This window comes from Nerophis ophidion, linkage group LG15 (genome assembly GCF_033978795.1).
Source record: "Nerophis ophidion isolate RoL-2023_Sa linkage group LG15, RoL_Noph_v1.0, whole genome shotgun sequence".
NCBI lineage: Eukaryota > Metazoa > Chordata > Actinopteri > Syngnathiformes > Syngnathidae > Nerophis > Nerophis ophidion.
The window spans coordinates 12158757-12175328 of record NC_084625.1 but is presented as its reverse complement, the minus strand read 5'-3'; the positions used below and the strand labels follow the sequence as shown (position 1 = coordinate 12175328).

Here is a 16572-nt window from a genome sequence, read left to right as displayed (position 1 = left end):
AATTGAACTGATACAGTACCAATTCACGGATAACGGTACTCATCCGCATCAATTTTCGTACTTTGGGTTGTGTTAACAAATATTGTTTTTGATGATAGAATTTTTTTATTGCAACATTTAAAAATGACCTGATTATGATAACTGCTGTCCAGTTGTTATATTTTGATTTATTATCATTTGCAAGTATGACATTTAATTTCAATAACAGTCGCAAGTCTAAGGAGTAAAAAGGGGGTATTGTGTGTGTGTGTGTATATATATATATATATATATATATATATATATAGCTCCATCAATCCATCCATTTTCTACCGCTTGTCCCTTTTGGGATCGTAGGGGGTGCTGGAGCCTATCTAAGGTGCATTTGGGCAGAAGGCGGAGTACACCCTGGACAAGTCGCCAACTCATCACAGGGCCAACACAGATAGACAGACAACATTCACACACTAGGGCCAATTTAGTGTTGCCAATCACTCTATCCCCAGGTGCATGTGCTTGGAAGTGGGAGGAAGCCGGAGTACCCGGAGGGAGGCTTTGGCTGCTCAGGATTGCACGGTGCAAGTGTCTGCTCCTTATGCCATGGAGTTTAAAGCCACTGCAACAGCTGAGGACATCAATGGTGCGGTCAAGAATCCTCAACACTTCTGTTAAGTGTTGAGGAGCAAGTGTGTGTGTTGTGTGCAAACTCCACACAGAAATATCGCGAGCCCGGGATTGAACTCAGGACCTTCGTATTGTGAGGCACATGCACTAACCCCTGTGCTGCCATATATGTAAGTATGTATGTATGTATATTATATATATATATATATATATATATATACATATACATAAAAACACATACATACAGTATATATATATATATATATATATATATATATATATATATTTAAAAAATTGTTGTAGTACCCTAAAGAGTGTTAATACTTTTAAGCAATGTACTTATGCACCAGCTGTTTGATTGTGACGTGCATCTTACACTGAACAAAATTGTAAAAAACACTTTTAATTTTGCTCTCATATTTCATGAATTGAACTCAAAGATCTAGAATTTTTACTATATTCAAAAAAAAAAGTGTATTCCTCTCAAATATTGTTCACAAATGTGTCTAAATTTGTGTTAGTGAGCACTTCTTTGCCAAGATAATTCATCCCACCTTACAGGTGTGGCATATCGAGATGCTGATCAAACAGCATGATTATTGCACAGGTGTGCCTTACATAGGTGTGCCCACAACAAAAGGCCAAACTGAAATGTGCAGTTTTATCACACAGCACAATGCCACAAACGTTGCACGTTTTGGGGGAAAGTGCAGGAATGTCCACCAGAGCTGTTGCCCGTGAATGGAATGTTCATTTCTCTACCATAAGCTGTCTCCAAAAGTGTTTCAGATAATTTAGCAGTACATCCATCCGGCCTCACAAACCACAGAACATGTGTAACATCACCAGCCCAGGACCTCCACATCCAGCAGGTGCCCCTCCATTATGGTCTGAAACCAGCCACCCGGACAGCTGCTGCAAAAATTGGTTTTCATAACCAAAGAATGTGAGAAACCGTTCCATGATAGCTCATCTGCATTCTCGCCATTCTCATCGAGGTCTTGACTTGACTGCCGTTTGTCGTCGTAACCGACTTGAGTGGGCAAATGCTCACATTCGATGTCTTCTCTTCTTGGATGAATCCCAATTTTCACTGTACAGGGCAGCTGGCAGACAGCGTGTGACGTCGTGTGAGAGGGCAGTTTGCAGATGTCAACGTTGTGAATGGAGTGGCCCATGGTGGGGTTGGGGTTAAGTGCATTTTATTGATGGCATTTTGAATGCACGGAAATAGTGACAAGATCCTGAGGCCCATTGTTGTGCCATTCACATGAGACCATCACCTCATGTTGCAGCCCTTTGTTGCAAGGTTCTTTACACAATTTATGGAAAGTGAAAATATCCCATTGTCACCCATTGAGCACGTTTAGAATGGTGAGTTCCAGTTCTTGCCAATATCCAGCAATTTTGAACAGCCATTGAAGAAGAGTGGACCAACATTCCATAGACCACAATCAACAACCTGATCAACTATATGCGAAGAAATGTTGCACTGCGTGAGGCAAATGGAGGTCACACTAGATCCTGACTGCTTTTTTGACCCCGCAGGACACCTAATAAAGAAATTCTGCATATTTCAGAGTGGCCTTTTATTGTGAGCAGCCTAAGGCACACCTTTCCAATAAACATGCTGTTTAATCAGCATTTTGATATGCCACCCATGTGAGGCGGGATGGATTATCTTGGCAAAGAAGAAATGCTCACTAACACAGATTTAAACAGATTTGTAGACAATATTTGAGAGGAATAAGTATTTTGCGTGTATAGTAAACGTTTTAGATATTTTAGTTCGACTCATAAAAAATAAGAACGAAAACAAAGTGTTGCGTTTTTTTTCTTCAATATAGTAGTTTTTATTAACAAATTGTTAAAATAGCCATTTAAAATCGCTAATGCTTAACAGTAGCATGTCAATAGCAAAGCCAATGTTTAATGGTGTTACAAAAAAGTTCAATTAGAATAATACATAATGTTGGATGTAAAGAAGATACAAACCCTTTATTTATTGAATCAAAAATATTGAAATTCAACGATTTGGTGCATTTGCAAACAGCTAAAATTATGTACAAAGCTAACCATAACCTGCTACCCAAGAATGTACAACAATTATTCTCAACAAAAGAGGAGAAATATAACCTTAGAGGAAAATCCAATTTAAAGCGGTTGTATGCTCGTGCAACACTTAAAACTGTCAGCATATCATTGTGTGGAATTAAATTATTGAAAGGATTAACCAAATAAATGAAAAAAAACGCACCAATATGGTTCAGTTTAAGAGACTGTTCAATCTACGAGTGTTCACCCAGTACACAGAACAAGAATTATGAAAAACACCTTGAACAATTTTTTTCTTTCTTTTGAGATAGATTATTTATGTATTTAATATGTTTACTTACTATGGTATATTCTTTATGTATTATTTATGTATTCACTGTTCTGTTACAGAGAAAAAGGAAATGGGATACAATTGCTATGGAATGAAAAGTGGTGGGATTAAATTAAATGCTTCTTCCTACTCCTTTTCGGTCATGCTGTAATGAAACAACTGGAAATATGTGATGCTTTACATTGTATTGTATGCATGTTCGAAATAAACTAAAACTGAAATGTATATTGGAATCAAGCCAGCATTTTTTGGGGGGGAAAAGTGGACCCTTACCATGAATTGATTAACGTGGACCTCGACTTCAAGAAGTTGAAAAACTTATTTGGGTGTTACCTTTAGTGGCCAATTGTACAGAATATGTACTGTACTGTGCAATCTATTAATAAAAGTTTCAATCAATCAATCAATTAGCTTTACTTATGTTGGTAGCATTTTTTGAGTCCTTTTTTCTTGTCATCAAAAAATGGGTCGGTTGGCTTAATTTGCTCAATCCAAATGATCGCCAAGTGCAACCTGCGTGACATCACATGCAACCCATGTACTGTAAATTAGCACCGATGGATTTTACGTAAAATCGTGCCCATTAAATTTAGTGGGATTCGGTCAGTGCCAAAAAAGTACCTGATTCGGGACCCATCCCTACCAGAGATGGGTAGAGTAGACAGAATTTGTACTCAAGTAAGAGAACTGTTACTTTAGCGATGTATTACTCAAGTACAAGTAAGGAGTAGTCACCCAAATATTTAGTAGAGTAAAAGTAAAAAGTATGTTGTGAAAAAACTACTCAAGTACTGAGTAACTGATGAGTAACCTGTTCGTTTAATGATGACGGCAACAAGTAATGCACAAAAAAATAAAAATAGCAATGAACAAATTCAGAGCCAGGAATATCTCTTAAGCAACTAAAACAATAATATATATTTAAAAATATATATTTGGTTTTACACTGTTTTGAAAAAAAATTTGAAAATGTATTTTTCCTTTGCAACTTCAATATACAATTGGCTAAGTTTTATATTCATAAATTCAAATTTTCTCAATACCCGACCTGTTTTTTGTGCCTTTAAAAAAGATTTAGAACTCTACATTAAAACACTGTACCTCTAACAACCAAAAAGCTGTGAAAACGATGATGCTGTGTCCCAAATTTAAGTTATTTACTGAGATTGAGTGAGCCTATGGCTTTGCTCTTTGTTTATTTTTTATATATAGTATATACAGTATATATTTTTTTTGCATTCTATTTTAGTTACTTTGAATTTAGTGAAGTGAAGTGAAGTGATTTATATTTATACAGCGCTTTTTCTCTAGTGACTCAATGCACTTTACAAAGTGAAACCCAATATCTAATTTTTGCATTTAAACCGGTGTGGGTGGCACTGGGAGCAGGTGGGTAAAGTGTCTTGCCCAAGGACACGACGGCAATGACTAGGATGGCGGAAGCGCGGATCGAACCTGCAACCCTCAAGTTGTTGGCATGGCCACTCTACCACCTGAGCTATACCACCTATAATATAATTTACAACCCCCTGGTGCTGTTTTGTACGGTTTTATACTGTTTTGTACTTACCTTAATTAATATTTTCAACTGTTTGTAAATGTTGAAATGTATAAATAAAGGTTTATAAAAAAAGTTTTTAAAAAAAGTGTGCAGTTAATCATTTGACCGCCTGGCTCTGTTTGATTGGTGAAACGGAGTCAAACGTCACCAGTGACTGCATTTGATTGGTGAAACGGAGTCAAACGTCACCAGTGACTGCATTTGATTGGTAAAACGGAGTCAAACGTCACCAGTGACTGCATTTGATTGGTGAAACGCAGGCATGTGATGGATCCAACTTTGAAGGTCTGTCTCACAAACCAAAACAAACAAAGCGTGCATTAACAGATCGATAAAAAGCAGTAGCGAGTAGCGAGCTGAATGTAGATAAATGGAGTGGAGTAAAAGTAGCGTTTCTTCTCTATAAATATACTCAAGTAAAAGTAAAAGTAAAAGTATGTTGCATTAAAACTACTCTTAGAAGTACAATTATCCCAAAAGTTACTCAAGTAGATGTAACGGAGTAAATGTAGCGCGTTACTACCCACCTCTGATCCCTACCTATGATGTATGAAGGTGTTCCAAAACTTCATTAAAGTGCACTTTCTAATGACGAATCGGTTATTTTTGGGTATTATTCCCTGGTGATAAACTCCTGTGTGAGAAGGAGTCGGCAGGACGCAGGGTGGTTCCCTCTGTAGGTAGCGTGCACGATTAATAATAGCCAGGTATAATTAGCCCCCGTGCTAAGCTAAGTGTCGGGCAGCAGTGACCGCACACGCCCCACAGTCAATAACACACTAAGCGTTGCAGACAGCTAATTGCAAGCTGTCATGACAACTCTCAGGCCGGGGGAAAAAAAAAAAAAAAATAGGGAGGGTATAGAAATTATATCCCGCTTCCAATTACTTGCAAATTGTCTCCAGCAAAGAAGACTATCGTGACAGACACCCAAAGAAAGACGGAAAAGGAAAAGAGGTCTGACAGCGCTGCCGTCGACTTCAATTAGCAGCTGCGTCTATCAAGAAGACAGGAGCGCCTTGCTCTCACCTGGTGAGAAACTCCACGACTGCATCGCCGAGGAACTCCAGCCTCTCGTTGTGATTGATCCTGAGGATATGGGGAGATGTGAGCAAGGTGAAATACACTGGAAACTAGAAAATAGCGCTCAGTCGATGTTGAACAACACAGACAGGTAATGGTCGATTCTGCTACAGAAGACATGAAAAGCCATCGAAATCAAATTCCGTCGTCTTCAGTTTGTCACACTCATTTGCAAAGTTTCCTAGAAACGGACTACGTAGTGTTTGTGTAATGGTGCGAACAAACAGATGGAAACAGGTAATAACACAGGTAATAACAAGCACTCGCGCTGCCCTTGGAATTAGCTTTTCTCATTTCCGCCCAGATATCCCGTCCTTCCACAGTTAAAAGCTAATTTTCCTGTCAGCGGGCCTGCGGGGAATATTAATCACAAGGCTGGTTCCTTTGATTGCCCCTGCGGTCAGCGATAGCATGAACACATATGTGTGTCCGCGGGCGGCCTACCTGGAGGGGGAGGGGTCGTCTTGACCCAGGCGGGACATGATGTTAATCAACGTGTTGATTCCTGAAAAGAAGAGGGGGAGGGAGGGGGGTGTTCTCATACGGTGCGCTCAGACAAAAGAAAAAGGAGCAAAAAAAACAAAACGACTCACCCTTCTTCCGCATGTACATGTGGTGAACTTTCCTGTCGCCGTATTTGGGCTGGCGGATGCCGCAGTTGGAGAGTGAGTTGCGGGCGTGGTCGGGGTTCATGCCGAAGTTGAGATGGTGGCTGGGATGAGTCATGGCCAGCTGGAGGGTAAAAAGAAAGGATAAAGCTTTGTTCAAACTGATAAACATTTTTTTTGTGCAAAGAATCATTAACTTTAGAATCTGATGCCAGCAACACGTGACAAAGAAGTTGGGAAAGGTGGCAATAAATATTGATAAAGTTGAGGAATGCTCATCAAACACTTATTTGGAACATCCCACAGGTGGGTGCCATGATTGGGTATAGAAACAGCTTCCCAAAAAATGCTCAGTCTTTCACAAGAAAGGATGGGGCGAGGTACACCCCTGTGTCCACAACTGCGTGAGCAAATAGTCAAACAGTTTAAGAACAACGTTTCTCAAAGTGCAATTGCAAGAAACTTAGGGATTTCAACATCTACGGTCCATAATATCATCAAAGGGTTCCGAGAATCTGGACAAATTACCCCACGTAAGCGGCATGGCCGGAAACCAACGTTGAATGACCGTGACCTTCGATCCCTCAGACGGCACTGTATCAAAAACCCACATCAATCTCTAAAGGATATCACCACATGGGCTCAGGAACACTTCAGAAAACCATTGTCACTAAATACAGTTGGTCGCTACATCTGTAAGTGCAAGTTAAAGCTCTGCTATGCAAAGCAAAAGTCATTTATCCACAACATCCCGAAACGCCGCTGTCTTCTCTGAGCCCGAGATCATCTAAGATGGACTGATGCAAAGTGGAAAAGTGTTCTGTGGTCTGACGAGTCCACATTTCAAATTTTTGGGGAAAATATTCGACATTGTGTCATCCGGACCAAAGGGGAAAAGTTCAAAAGCCAGCATCTGTGATGGTATGGGGGTGCATTAGTGCCCAAGGCATGGGTAACTTACACATCTGTGAAGGCACCATTAATGCTGAAAGGTACATACACGTTTTGGAACAACATATGCTGCCATCTAAGCGCCGTCTTTTTCATGTACGCCCCTGTTTATTTCAGCAAGACAATGCCAAGCCACATTCAGCATGTGTTACAACAGCGTGGCTTAGTAAAAAAGAGTGCGGGTACTTTCCTGGCCCGCCTGCAGTCCAGACCTGTCTCCCATCGAAAATGTGTGGCGCATTATGAAGCGTAAAATACGACAGCGGAGACCCCGGACTGTTGAACGACTGAAGCTCTACATACATTGATTGACTTTAAGATGGCGGCGCCCGGACGGGCTGCGCTCTCGAGGAGCTCCTGCTAAAGATGGAACATTTGGCAGAAATACCGGACAATTCCACAAACTTTATGGCTGGCTCACATCGTGGTCACTCCGTGATCACGTACGACCGCCAGACACTTCTGGATGTGGACACATCGGGCCGTTTTGGACCGATAGACACTTGCGTGCTAGACTTGCTAACTAGCATGGGAATACATCGGCGGCTACATCCAGCGGCCTGTGAAGCAGGGGAGTCTAGTAGCAGCGGGGGCCGTCTACGGAGCAGACGCCAGCGGTGTGATCGGAAACGCGGATGCCGAGCGGGGCTAAAAACAAAGCAGAAGGCTAATCCCCACAGAACACCACTTCCCTCCATCCCGAAGACGGATTTAGATGGAAAATGCGAGACTACTGGTCTGGGTAAGGAGTCAGTTAAATTAGAACAAGTTTTTTCTGCTTTGAGTGTTTCAGAGTTGGACATGTGTTTTACTGAGGTGGCTAACTATGATGCGTGCAGTTTATCAAAGCAACAAACAAACAATCGGAAAATCCCCGTTACTGAGGTGGCTAACCATGATGCGTGCAGTTTATCAAAGCAACAATCAAACAATCGGAAAATTCCTGTCGTATCAATTCCTAGATATGGTCGTAACTATACTAAATGCACTGGGCATAATAAACACAACATTATTAATATTGCTACTACGGATAATTTGATCAAAAACTCCCTAAAACAGCCCACTACCTATAATATAGGTTTTTTAAACATAAGATCATTGTCTCCTAAAACGTTGTTAGTTAATGATATTATCAGAGACAACAATCTTAACGTCATCGGTCTCAGCGAAACCTGGCTTAAACCAAACGACTTTTTTGCGCTAAATGAGGCATGTCCTCCTGACTTTACACATGCGCATATTGCCCGTCCGCTCAAAAGGGGTGGGGGGGTTGCACTAATATACAACGAAAACTTTAACCTTAGTCCTAACATAAATAATAAATATAAATCGTTTGAGGTGCTTACTATGAGGTCTGTCACACCGCTGCCTCTACACCTGGCTGTTATCTACCGCCCCCCAGGGCCCTATTCGGACTTTATTAATGAATTCTCAGAGTTCGTTGCTGATCTAGTGACACACGCCGATAATATAATCATAATACGGGACTTTAATATCCATATGAATACCCCATCGGACCCACCGTGCGTAGCGCTCCAGACTGTAATTGATAGCTGTGGTCTCACACAAATAATAAATGAACCCACGCATCGCAACGGTAATACGATAGACCTAGTGCTTGTCAGGGGCATCACCGTTTCCAAAGTTACGATACTCCCGTATACTAAAGTATTGTCTGATCATTACCTTATAAAATTCGAGGTTCAGACGCATGTTCGTCAAACTAATAATAATAATAACTGCTATAGCAGCCGCAACATTAATACAGCCACAACGACAACTCTTGCTGACCTACTGCCCTCGGTAATGGCACCATTCCCAAAGTATGTGGGCTCTATTGATAACCTCACTAACAACTTTAACGACGCCCTGCGCGAAACCATTGATAACATAGCACCGCTAAAGTTAAAAAAGGCTCCAAAAAAGCGCACCCCGTGGTTTACAGAAGAAACTAGAGCTCAGAAATTATGTAGAAAGCTGGAACGCAAATGGCGCACGACTAAACTTGAGGTGCACCATCAAGCATGGAGTGATGGTTTAATAACTTATAAACGCATGCTTACCTTAGCTAAAGCTAAATATTACTCAAATCTCATCCACCGTAATAAAAACGATCCTAAATTTTTGTTTAGTACGGTAGCATCGCTAACCCAACAAGGGACTCCTTCCAGTAGCTCAACCCACTCAGCTGATGACTTTATGCAATTCTTTAGTAAGAAAATTGAAGTCATTAAAAAGGAGATTAAAGACAATGCGTCCCAGCTACAACGGGGTTCTATTAACACTGACACGATTGTATATACGGCGGATACTGCCCTCCAAAATACTTTCTCTCGTTTTGAGGAAATAACATTAGAGGAATTGTTACAACGTGTAAATGGAATAAAACAGACAACATGTTTACTTGACCCTCTTCCTGGGAAACTGATCAAGGAGCTCTTTGTATTATTAGGTCCATCAGTGCTAAATATTATAAACTTATCACTCTCCTCGGGCACTGTTCCCCTAGCATTCAAAAAAGCGGTTATTCATCCTCTTCTTAAAAGACCTAACCTCAATCCTGACCTCATGGTAAATTACCGACCGGTGTCTCACCTTCCCTTTATTTCAAAAATATTTGAAAAAATTGTTGCGGAGAAGTTAAATGAACACTTAGCGTCTAACAATCTATGTGAAACCTTTCAATCCGGTTTCAGGGCAAATCACTCCACGGAGACAGCCCTCGCAAAAATGACTAATGATCTATTGCTAACGATGGATTCTGATGCGTCATCTATGTTGCTGCTCCTCGATCTTAGCGCTGCTTTCGATACCGTCGATCATAATATTTTATTAGAACGTATCAAAACACGAATTGGTATGTCAGACTTAGCCCTGTCTTGGTTTAACTCTTATCTTACTGATAGGATGCAGTGTGTCTCCCATAACAATGTGACCTCGGACTACGTTAAGGTAACGTGTGGAGTTCCCCAGGGTTCGGTCCTTGGCCCTGCACTCTTCAGCATCTACATGCTGCCGCTAGGTGACATCATACGCAAATACGGTATTAGCTTTCACTGTTATGCTGATGACACCCAACTCTACATGCCCCTAAAGCTGACCAACACGCCGGATTGTAGTCAGCTGGAGGCGTGTCTTAATGAAATTAAACAATGGATGTCCGCTAACTTTTTGCAACTCAACGCCAAAAAAACGGAAATGCTGATTATCGGTCCTGCTAGACACCGAACTCTATTTAATAATACAACTCTAACATTTGACAACCAAACAATTAAACAAGGCGACACGGTAAAGAATCTGGGTGTTATCTTCGACCCAACTCTCTCCCTTGAGGCACACATTAAAAGCGTTACTAAAACGGCCTTCTTTCATCTCCGTAATATCGCTAAAATTCGCTCCATTCTGTCCACTAAAGACGCTGAGATCATTATCCATGCGTTTGTTACGTCTCGCCTCGACTACTGTAACGTATTATTTTCGGGTCTAGCATTAAAAGATTACAGTTGGTACAAAATGCGGCTGCTAGACTTTTGACAAGAACAAGAAAGTTTGATCACATTACGCCTGTACTGGCTCACCTGCACTGGCTTCCTGTGCACTTAAGATGTGACTTTAAGGTTTTACTACTTACGTATAAAATACTACACGGTCTAGCTCCATCTTATCTTGCCGATTGTATTGTACCATATGTCCCGGCAAGAAATCTGCGTTCAAAGGACTCCGGCTTATTAGTGATTCCCAAAGCCCAAAAAAAGTCTGCGGGCTATAGAGCGTTTTCCGTTCGGGCTCCAGTACTCTGGAATGCCCTCCCGGTAACAGTTCGCGATGCCACCTCAGTAGAAGCATTTAAGTCTCACCTTAAAACTCATTTGTATACTCTAGCCTTTAAATAGACTCCCTTTTTAGACCAGTTGATCTGCCGTTTCTTTTCTTTTTCTTCCATGTCCCACTCTCCCGTGTGGAGGGGGTCCGGTCCGATCCGGTGGCCATGTACTGCTCGCCTGTGTATCGGCTGGGGACATCTCTGCGCTGCTGGTCCGCCTACGCTTGGGATGGTTTCCTGCTGGCTCCGCTGTGAACGGGACTCTCGCTGCTGTGTCTTGGATCCTCTTTGGACTGGACTCTCGCGACTGTGTTGTATCCATTGTGGATTGAACTTTCACAGTATCATGTTAGATCCGCTCGACATCCATTGCTTTCCTCCTCTCTAAGGTTCTCATAGTCATCATTGTCACCGACGTCCCACTGGGTCATTATTGTCACCAATGTCCCACTGGGTGTGAGTTTTCCTACCGAGGATGTCGTGGTGGTTTGTGCAGCCCTTTGAGACACTAGTGATTTAGGGCTATATAAGTAAACATTGATTGATTGATTGATACACAAGAATGGGAAAGAATTCCACTTTCAAAGCTTCAACAAATAGTTTCCTCAGTTCCCAAACGTTTGAGTGTTGTTAAAAGAAAAGGTGATGTAACACAGTGGTGAACATGCCCTTTCCCAACTACTTTGGCACAAGTTAATTATTATTTGCAAAAAAAAAAAATTGAGTTTATGAGTTTGAACATCAAATATCTTGTCTTTGTAGTGCATTCAATTGAATATGGGTTGAAAAGGATTTGCAAATCATTGTATTCCGTTTATATTTACATCTAACGCAATTTCCCAACTCATATGGAAACAGGGTTTGTACATATATATATACAGTATATATATATATATGTGTTTACATACACATATATATACACATATGTATCTATACACATATATTTACACATATGTATATATACACACACATATATACACATGCATGTATACAAACACACACACACACACATAGTATATAGATATGTTTATATATCAATCAATCAATCAATGTTTACTTATATAGCCCTAAATCACTAGTGTCTCAAAGGGCTGCACAAACCACTACGACATCCTCGGTAGGCCCACATAAGGGCAAGGAAAACTCACACCCAGTGGGACATCGGTGACAATGATGACTATGAGAACATGATACTGTGAAAGATCAATCCATAATGGATCCAACACAGTCGCGAGAGTCCAGTCCAGAGCGGATCCAACACAGCAGCGAGAGTCCCGTTCACAGCGGAGCCAGCAGGAAACCATCCCAAGAGGAGGCTGATCAGCAGCGCAGAGATGTCCTCAGCCGATACACAGGCGAGCAGTACATGGCCACCGGATCGGACCGGACTCCCTCCACAAAGGAGAGTGGGACACATATATAGATATGTATACATATGAAGATATGTATATATATATATATATATTTATACACATATATACATATCCTATACTCTATCCTCTTGTTGTGGGAAAGACTGGTTGGTCCATGCACATCGGTCCTCAGGTGTTGCCATTTCTTATACAAAATACAGTTCTAACGTATATCTGTCAGTAGACTCCATATGGAAGCGCTAAAACTACAACATGGCTGGCGGCGAGAAGACTCGGTTGAAGTGAAGACACACAAGTAAGAACCCAAAAAACGGGGCATTCTGAAAAAACTTTCTTTCACAAAGCGGCTTGAAAACCATCTGTAAAACAATCTATGCAACATTTTGACCAAACCACCACCTTGTAATGCTATGTAGACCACTAGGAACTGTTTTAGACGTAGAAAAAAATGACCCCCTTACATATGTGGATTGTGACCAGCTTGGAAGTATAGCTTTGAAAGACAAAAGGAAGAAAGAGGAGCGAGAGACAGAAAAAATTGACTCTGCAATCTTTTGAGAACTGCACTTAAACTCAAAGAGGCTCTTCATCAGCGGATCGAAAGTTTAAGACCATAAAATCTGTGCAAAATTCTGTTTTACAGCTAGACTTTCAAAATGTCATGACCTCCCGATGGCAAAGGCAAAAAGGCTTTCTGTCTTTGTAAGGATTGTCAGACTGCACAAAAAAGGCACCTTGCAACCTGCCATTGATGCCGAGGGAGGATGCAGCAAAACGCTCATTTTAAGCGGCGTTTCCGGGTGAGCTGCTTCCATTGTCAATATGAGGCACCAGCGTCGCCCCAAAACTGCTGCGTGACATTTGATTGCATCTGAATTAAAACTGACCACTTAATTCACGTCATTTGTAATCAATCCAGACATGAGCAGGTGGCGTTCTGTTTTCACAAAATGATGTTAGGGTTCATTTGTTAGCCCTTTCTGGGACCTTTGAGGGTAAGCAAAGCGGTACAAATGAATAAAAAAACATGGAACATGAACTGGAACGAACAGGTGGCTCACCAGATGAGCGAAAGTTTAAGAGCACAGTCGTAAAAAGTCAAAATATTAAGGATGCACCTATTTTTTCCTCAAACAGATAAAGATAACACCCTGCTTCTCAAGGCTGATATCAATAAAAGATAACTTATTTATACCTATTATTTGACATTTAGATTTAACTGGCTAAGGCATCTTCATAGGCTATGAAAAAACCATAATAGCGATAATTGTGTTTAAGGTGGTGTGTAAGGTTGGATGTGTTGAAGTTTGATGCTTTATCATAAAATAATTATGTAAGTGTACCGTTGATCGGCATCCGGGCGAGAGTGGAAATATTACAGTAAATGTTTGTTTTTGTTTTATTATGGTTTGGTATGGTTAGTTTGTACGTTTAGCATATAGCAATGCTGCAGATGCTATTCTGTCACAATGAAACTGAATCACTCAGCTTCTAAAACTTATTGCGCATCCTCTTTGTGCTCGGGCTCAAAAATATAAAGTCCTAGATCATGATTTTTCCAAAAGTAGTCATTGTTGGCTCTCAAAAAGTCTGCTTGATTAATAATGTTGTTGATAGGGAGGGGATCTTTGGTTCCTTGTGCAACGCCACGCGAACATGTGACTTGATTCCTCAATATCTCTCAAAATGGCTCAGGAATCTCCATGAGCTTGATACCATATTGATCATATCTATTTATTCCCAAACTTCAGAAGTTATTTGGTGTCATAAATCAGACATATGATAATAGCTTCAATACAGAGGTAACTTGTTTTTTCCACTCTACTGGTATTTTAAAACATTGATTAAAAAAAGATTTATTCAGGTGTACTGGAGAGGAGGCTACGCCGGATAGTCGAACCTCGGATTCAGGAGGAACAGTGTGGTTTTCGTCCTGGTCGTGGAACTGTGGACCAGCTCTATACTCTCGGCAGGGTTCTTGAGGGTGCATGGGAGTTTGCCCAACCAGTCTACATGTGCTTTGTGGACTTGGAGAAGGCATTCGACCGTGTCCCTCGGGAAGTCCTGTGGGGAGTGCTCAGAGAGTATGGGGTATCGGACTGTCTTATTGTGGCGGTCCGATCCCTGTACGATCAGTGCCAGAGCTTGGTCCGCATTGCCGGCAGTAAGTCGAACACATTTCCAGTGAGGGTTGGACTCCGTCAAGGCTGTCCTTTGTCACCGATTCTGTTCATAACTTTAAGGACAGAATTTCTAGGCGCAGTCAAGGCGTTGAGGAGTTCCGGTTTGGTGACCGCAGGATTAGGTCTCTGCTTTTTGCAGATGATGTGGTCCTGATGGCTTCATCTGACCGGGATCTTCAGCTCTCACTGGATCGGTTTGCAGCCGAGTGTGAAGCGACCGGAATGAGAATCAGCACCTCCAAGTCCAAGTCCATGGTTCTCGCCCGGAAAAGGGTGGAATGCCATCTCCGGGTTGGGGAGGAGACCCTGCCCCAAGTGGAGGAGTTCAAGTACCTAGGAGTCTTGTTCACGAGTGGGGGAAGAGTGGATCGTGAGATCGACAGGCGGATCGGTGCGGCGTCTTCAGTAATGCGGACGTTGTACCGATCCGTTGTGGTGAAGAAGGAGCTGAGCCGGAAGGCAAAGCTCTCAATTTACCGGTCGATCTACGTTCCCATCCTCACCTATGGTCATGAGCTTTGGGTCATGACCGAAAGGATAAGATCACGGGTACAAGCGGCCGAAATGGGTTTCCTCCGCCGTGTGGCGAGGCTCTCCCTTAGAGATAGGGTGAGAAGCTCTGCCATCCGGGAGGAACTCAAAGTAAAGCCGCAGCTCCTTCACATCGAGAGGAGCCAGATGAGGTGGTTCGGGCATCTGGTCAGGATGCCACCCGAACGCCTCCCTAGGGAGGTGTTTAGGGCACGTCCAACCGGTAGGAGGCCACGGGGAAGACCCAGGACACGTTGGGAAGACTATGTCTCCCGGCTGGCCTGGGAACGCCTCGGGATCCCCCGGGAAGAGCTAGACGAAGTGGCTGGGGAGAGGGAAGTCTGGGTTTCCCTGCTTAGGCTGTTGCCCCCGCGACCCGACCTCGGATAAGCGGAAGAAGATGGATGGATGGATGATTTTAAAAAAATATATCTTAAAATGACTAAATGCTGACAATGTAAAAGACTCAAAACGTCACAACTTTTGCAAATTCAGACATTTTAGGCCCCAACAATAACAAAAATATTTTTTGAAATGTAAAAAGCCGGCGGAATCCTAAAGGGACTGCCGAGTAACATCCTAACATTGTGATGGCCACTGAAAATCTTCTAAGATTCTCCCGAAGGCCATGTCCTTTCCACTACAATTGACAACAAGACATATACTTTACGACAATACATTGGCCCTTACATCTCGGCGGTATTGCGCAAGAGAAAGTTCCCATTACTCAACATGCAGCTGTGCCTGGAAAGATGGTAAATGGTAATTGGGTTGTATTTGTATAGCGCTTGTCTACCATTTTAAGGAATTCAAAGCGCTTTGACACTATTTCCACATTCACACACTGATGGCGGGAGCTGCCATGCAAGGCACTAACCAGGACCCATCAGGAGCAAGGGTGAAGTGTCTTGCTCAAGGACACAACGGACGTGACTAGGATGGTAGAAAGTGGGGATTGAACCAGGAACCCTCAGGTTGCTGGCACAGCCACTCTCAAAATGGCTCAGGAATCTCCATGAGCTTGATACAGTTTTGATCATATCTATTCATTCGCAAACTTTGGAAGTTATTTGGTGTCATTAATCAGACATATGATAATAGCTTCAATACAGAGGTAACTTGTTTTTCCACTCTGCTGGTATTTTAAAACAGTGATAACAAAAAAAATAATCTTAAAATCACAAGTTGATTAAATGCTGACAGTGTCAAACAGTGGTTCTCAACCTTTTTCCAGTGATGTACCCCCTGTGAACATTTTTTTAATTCAACTCCTCCTAATCAGAGCAAAGCATTTTTTGTTGAAAAAAGAGATAAAGAAGTAAAATACAGCACTATGTCATCAGTTTCTCATTTATTAAATTGTATAACAGTGCAAAAATATTGCTCATTTGTTGTGGTCTTTCTTGAACTATTTGGGAAAAAAAGATATAAAAATAACTAAAAATTTGCTGAAAAATAAACAAGTGATTC

At 41.8% G+C, this 16572-nt stretch overlaps 1 protein-coding gene across 1 annotated transcript in view; it reads right to left on the bottom strand.

Moving 5' to 3' along the window:
* The window catches only part of drosha (drosha ribonuclease III), a 370040-nt gene that overhangs the window by 243587 nt on the left and 109881 nt on the right, over positions 1-16572 (bottom strand). The window contains exons 18-20 of the mRNA XM_061921522.1: positions 6227-6365; positions 6078-6138; positions 5580-5639 (exon numbers count right to left, since the gene is read on the bottom strand). Coding sequence (XP_061777506.1) covers positions 5580-5639; positions 6078-6138; positions 6227-6365 — 260 coding nt within the window. The remainder of the gene's footprint in view (positions 1-5579; positions 5640-6077; positions 6139-6226; positions 6366-16572) is intronic.